Source organism: Ostrea edulis, chromosome 5 (assembly GCF_947568905.1).
Source record: "Ostrea edulis chromosome 5, xbOstEdul1.1, whole genome shotgun sequence".
Lineage (NCBI taxonomy): Eukaryota > Metazoa > Mollusca > Bivalvia > Ostreida > Ostreidae > Ostrea > Ostrea edulis.
The window spans coordinates 24,959,121-24,965,644 of NC_079168.1; the positions used below are offsets into that span (position 1 = coordinate 24,959,121).

The 6,524-nt window shown below is 38.0% G+C and overlaps 1 protein-coding gene across 2 annotated transcripts; it reads right to left on the bottom strand.

Moving 5' to 3' along the window:
- Positions 1–176: 176 nt before the first annotated feature.
- LOC125649952 (transmembrane protein 179B-like) lies at positions 177–5,498 on the bottom strand. 2 transcript variants are annotated; one of them, XM_048877826.2, is made up of 4 exons: positions 4,720–5,498; positions 3,949–4,098; positions 1,635–1,713; positions 177–781 (listed from the first exon to the last, which is right to left on the bottom strand). In XM_048877826.2, the coding sequence occupies exons 1-4, from the start codon at positions 5,040–5,042 to the stop codon at positions 563–565; spliced, it is 771 nt and encodes a 256-aa protein (XP_048733783.2). In that variant the 5' UTR covers positions 5,043–5,498; the 3' UTR covers positions 177–562. The 2 variants fall into 2 exon arrangements, with proteins under 2 accessions (XP_048733783.2, XP_048733784.2); XM_048877827.2 differs by lacking the exon at positions 3,949–4,098 and having other exon boundaries at positions 4,720–5,478.
- Positions 5,499–6,524: the final 1,026 nt, after the last annotated feature.

Genomic DNA, 6,524 nt, shown 5'->3' on the forward strand with positions numbered 1-6,524 from the left:
TTTACGTTTATCAGTATTTTGTATGAAGCTGTATCTATGTGTGTAGTAGTATTTTTGTATGAGCTGTGTGTAAATTGTGAAGAGGAAAACAAAAATTGAATTAAATGACTGTAATTTCTTATTGAGTTATCTCTGTGTACTTCTTGACAGTGATGCCCTACAGTATCACTAATAACATAGTTCCTGTCCTTTATTTCTTATAAAACAAATGCTTTCCTTCAACAAGTGCCGTGCCATCTTCTGGACACGCAAACAACAATACATGTATTGTAAAATTTTAACCAAGCACACCTAGATCTCATCATCAGACATAAGTATAGGTACATCAAGCAGCATTCTGTACAGTTGTGTATATCTGTAGGACCAGGAAGCATTTACATATTGGATTTATCTTGCATGTAACTTTCTAAACAAATTTTTCAGATCCTCTTTGTGCAGATAATTATTTTTATCACATACTAACAAAATTCAAGTCATAGACTCTACAGCAGGGAACGAGCTGCTGGCCTAAATACTGAACATAATTATATGAACTTCAAATGAGTATTGCACAACTTAAATATCACACAATTTTGGCTGGTCGTTCTGCAGAACTACTTCTTATTGACGATGAATCGTCCAAGAAAAAATGTGATGATCCGAATTGTCTCCCCTTGCGGAGTAGTACTGATCCGGTTTCCGGATCTCCTTTGTGTTGGAGTTTGTAAATTACACTTTTGGCTCTGTATCCGTTCATCACTGCCAGGATTGCCGAGGTCACAGCGATGAACCAGCTACTGATCTGAAAATCGAAACGATCGTGTTAGCTGGCAATATATGCTCGCCTGGGAGAAGTAGTTAAATCTGCTATGCTAACTGTAAACTGGTTAAAAATAAACAACCAGGCTAGTTCATTCGATATTCAAAATTTTCCTAATGAGATTAATTATTGATAAGAATTTTCGGTGAAAGAAAAACGTAATTTTCGCCCCCCCCCCCCTACCAATATCTGGATACAGAAGGCTACAATAGGTGTCTTCTATATCATGTCAAGGATTTATAAAATACTATAACTCACTTAACATGATAATGTGCCAAAAAAGAAAGAAAAAAAGGCCAGAAAGAACTTTAAAATAGTCATTGCTGCAGAGGAAATTAATATACATCAATTGCTTTGTAATGCTTTGGGAGTTATAGAATAAGATAGGCATTTTATATACAGTTTCACTCCTAATATTTCGCGAAAGTTTGGATAATTTATTATTAGCCTATTTTTCTAACAAAGAATCTTCAATGTTTTTGTTATGTTTTGTTTGCTTTACTAGAATATTATGGACCGAGATGATTTGGTAATTCAGTCTAAGTATCACCAGGCTGATTATCTGCACAATTAATCAGTATTCGTGTACGCCTACCTTTCTTTCATCACATTGGCGGTGTATTGGAGTTGCCACCCCGCCCCCTTTAATTGCTAGAGTTGTACGACATTTTGAGGGCTGTAACACCCCCCCCCCTTGGGATAGAAAATAATCAAGGTCGCACCACCACCACCCTGAAACATTTCTGGATCCACCCCTGCGTCATAAGAATAAAGCGGATGCATACGATCAATAAATGGATTTATGGAATATTCTGGATGTGTTGAGATTACGTACCTCTGACACTTTCATGTAAGTATAAAACTTTTCCGTGCCTTTCAATGTCGTCCAGTGCATACTCTCAAGTTCTGAACAACTGAAAGTACAGGGGTAAAGATTATCAGGTCTGCCATATGAAATATATGTACATAAGTTGGTAGGTTTTATAGGCAGTGACGGACCCAGCGCCGGGCGCACCCCCGCACCCTTAAAAAACACATCTCTTACTTTACAGAAATATATTCCCAAACGATAAATATATGTACACTATACGTCATATCATAGTTTTTCAGAACACAGTAGTTTTTTTTGGGGGGGGGGGAGCTTTGTCGTGGACTTACTGGTGCCTCAAGACAACCCGTTCAGAATTTTCTGGATCCGCCACTGTTAGCGTGTTTCAGGATTATTTCAGTACAGTTGGTCAGGGTTTCTACTCCCTTGACCCTGTATTAACCCTGAACCCTATCAGTCACCTTAGTACAATTATCACATTAACGGTTTGTAAATAACACTGCACTGGGTTGTTTTGTGCCGTTTAAGGGTGTACTTGCTGTCAGTAGAGATGATTTGGACTGTGTTTTTTTCAATTTTCGAAGGAAGGTATGAGGGACAAGACGTGAATATTTTTTGTCGGCATAACGACTTTACCATAAAAAAAACCCCAGTAGAATTTGTCCCTGTACTTTTTCAAACAAGCTCTTGGACAAAGACGTATATAAACTGCGAGAAAATGGTTCTATCGAAGCTTCGCACTGTTACATATAGGCCTACCGCATATGCATTCCGTTCTGCTCTCAAATTCAATACACACTCGCACCAACTGACCTTCACCTTGTAACAACATATAGACAGAACTTTGCTAGCAGTGTCTACCAATTGGTAGTTTTAAAAACGAAATTTAAAGATAAAAGATAATAGAACTTTCAATTATAAATAATAAAATATGATATTTCCCAACTTTGAATTGAATTATAATGCGTTCATTTTTTTTTTTTTTAAGGAACGCGTACGTGTTTACAACAACAGCACGCAGCGCTCCCACTTCCTAAGTAACAACGTGTAGATAACAAAATATAATGATTAATAAAATTGCTTGAATAAAATAATTTAAAAGTATTGTGATTTTCACAATAAGTTTGATCATTTTTATTATATTTTCCCCCCCGAAATGCACCCTGTCACAGTAGGCCTAGTTGTCAATACTACATAATCGTATTATAATTTAGGCCTATCTAACTTCTCCAAAAATAAATTTTATAATAATTGCACTGTTTATTTTAGAAAAGCAACAACACTAATTACAGTTGTTTACAGAAATGGCATTACCAAATAGTGTTTAGACAGTGATCCCATGTAAACATTATTTACTCGCAAATTTCATATTCGCTTTCCTCGCTACATTTGGGTCGCTATTTGTATGCACTGGTGGCTAAAAGATATAAGACTCGGGAAATTTGTCAACATCGAAATAAATGTTATCCATGGTAAATAAATTAGGCCCCTAAAACCCGAGTTTTTAAAAATATCTAACACTACTATTACAACAAGTTGATCGACGAAGGTCGCATATGACGTCACTGTACCACGTGACTACCTATCTAATTAACTAGGCTTTTTGAAATCGGGGCTTAGATTTAAGTCCGTATTGTGGCAAATTATCGCAATACTTCAATGAACGAACTATTACAATTAATTTCTATAAGCATACGGAAGACAAAATGCATATAATTCTGTATACTTTGAAAACACGAGATGTGTCCTTTAACATGTGTATGATTCGAGTATAATAAACTGATTGTGACAAATCTGCCTTGTACAACTAAATAATATCACCTTCACTACATTAGACGCCTCATGTGCAGACTGAGAACCTTCTTCTAACGCGGTTACACGTGCAGTGTATAGAAATAGTAGCATGCATCACATAACATCTTCCACGTGATTTAAATTTGAATTCCACAATATAAAGCTTTTAATGTTTATTTCACTTTTAATGATCCCCATAAAATATCGACACGCATTACGACTTAATCGGTACACAATTTTGGAAAGTATCCAGGTCAAGTCCGATCTTTATACATCCCTGTAAAACATAATGTATTTTAGCGACAAAAATAAACATCTTACTTATACATGTTAAAAAAACCAACAACAAAAAAAACCCCAACACCCCCCCCCCCCCCCCCCCAAAAAAAAAAAAACAACCAAAAATAAACAACGTACTGGAATGATTCAATTTGCCACAATGCGTGTATTTACTATTCTACATGTATGTACCTTAATGCGTATGCTCAGGTACCCCCCCCCCCCCCCCCCAAAAAGTCCACTTTACCTGTAAGTGTGATAAGAAAATTGTAATTTGGACTGAAGATTGTTACAGAATCTGTTTAATCCCACGGTGAGCATCCCGCTACAAACGAGGAGGGCCAGGCTCACACAGCTGTGGAGGACACTCCCAAAGAGGAGGGCCGGTAACGACTGCCTGTAAAACAATAAGAAGGAATGCTGAAGGTGGGAGGAGTGTGTTGCCTATATTCATTCATCACAGAATCGTGACATACCTGCAAATCTGTAGCTCCTCGAAAAAAGGGACATCCCCCCCCCCTCCCTCGCCCGAGACATACAGTTCTACAGTTAAAAACTGTGCCCGGTATCCTCTGACCTAAAAACATTATTATATGGGTGAATCTGTATTTAAGACATCAGGAAACTTGGGTGTTACAGACAAACAGACCCACTCCAAAATACTCCCGGGACCAACACCCGGCACTACCTATACCTGGAATGTGACGATTTGCTTCATTAGCATTGTCTCAGGATTATCCCGGACAGCGCTGGTCTGGAGAGGGGGTAATATTATATTCGGTATTATGTATTTGGCTGTTATAAGCAAATTTCCTGTATATACTCAGAGAACCCGCCCCTTAACACCGAAGTCCCGATGGATTCGCCTACGTAGCAGGTATATCAGTGTATTAGTCATGGATTTAACACCTGATCTAGAGTAAGCAAGGATACTTCAAAGTAGATCCATTGAAGACATTTAATTATACGCAATTATATGTTAATCTATCAAATCCAGGAAGCATGAATAGATATTTACATGTTACCGTCCAGTTCTTTCATCTGTAAATAAAACCAGATCCAAATAAAAGCGTGTATGGCAGCTACAACGGGGGCATATGTGGACACAAGACACTGGGTTGGTTCTCCCCACGTGGATCCGCCCCAGTCCAGAATAACTGTGTCATTATCCTTCACATTCAGTGTCACCGACAAGTCGGCGCGAAGAATACACTCAAAATTAAAGAAGTTGTAAGTCCAGCCGCTCGGTATGCAGGCACACAATGACAGGACGAACACCACCCCATTCACGGCGATCTGAGAACACCTAAATTTGAGCCGTTTCGGTAGTTTACCGTACATCTTCGCTACCCTCGTCTGTCTTACCGGTAGTCACGAACGGCGGGGCACATCAACCATTTCAACGTGATTAACCTTTAATCTTGTTTTCACAAGGTGTTGATAAAATAAAGTGACGGATCCAGGAATTTAAAATCGAAACTTTTATCGGGCCTGTTACTAGAGTATACAAAACATTACTGCATGCGTGTAACATTCTATCCCCGTAAATAATGTTTATGCTTCGCTGAGCTGCGCAGAAAAATGCACCGAAGTACACATCATGGAATAATCATATCCTCGAGTTGTCCGTGCCTACCCCGGCCCAGAAACACTGTACATATATAATATATATATATAGATCTAAGTTTTAACAAAAAACAAACAAAACCGAGTCATTTATAATTAATCACCACGCTTCCTCGCTAGCTATATAGAATTACACACACGACAGATGTAACTTGAACGTCTTCCACTTTCCTGTCACAGGTTTAAATCACAATTTCACACGATCAAAGCACGCGGGTTGACAGGGTTTTGACACAATATGAGCAAATTGGTATTTTATTATATATACCAATTTGCTCATATTGTTTCAAAACCCTGTGCGCGGGTTGATAGATATTTCCAAATTTGAAACCCGTAATCATGTCCATTTCTTTGCGATCATGTAATATTTGAAGTATAATTAAATGTAGCATAATTTTTTAATAGTAAGTAGGTGTTGACATGGAGGATATTTGGTCCATTTTTTAAAATGAAATTTCCCCCCGAAACGAACGTATATATTGCAACGAAATGGGCCTACAGCCATTCCGTAGTGTCGTCGTCATAGGAATATTCTCTCTCTCTATTTATATAAACATTTAAGATCAGAATTAATTCTCTCTCTCTATAAGACTTCGCTCTCATCCTACAATAGAATATCATGGGCCCTTCCGCTCCTTTTACCACAACTATTAGTTTGAACATTTGCCATTCATTTAAATCTAACTTGCTTTTGCCATGACTCGGAAATATACATTTACAACAAAATGACCTCCTAGTGCCAGTATTCGTGCAAGTCGGTAAATAGTTAGGTATATAGCTTATGTATGTCCAACTTTGAGAACAAGATTATTTACTTATTTATATAACGGGGGGGGGGGGGGGGGGGGGGGGGGGGGTTTCGAAGTATTTGCATTCACCATTATGGCACAAGGGGGGAGGGGGTATCTGTTTCCAAAGTTCCACCTGTTAAAAAAAAAACCCACAACATATTATTTGCATAAAAACTTTATAATAATAAAGGGGGTGAACAGGCTTTGATTTGTTAAATCGTAATGGGGGGGGGGGGGGATTATTTTTTTCAAAATTGAATCTGGACTATGTCAAGAAGCTTTCATGTAAATGTAAACTTTTCTGGCCCAGTGATTTTTTAGAATTTTTTTTTTTTAAGATTTTCCCTATATATTTATATGTAAAATTTTGACCCCCTACTTTGAAATCTTACCCCCAGGGACCATG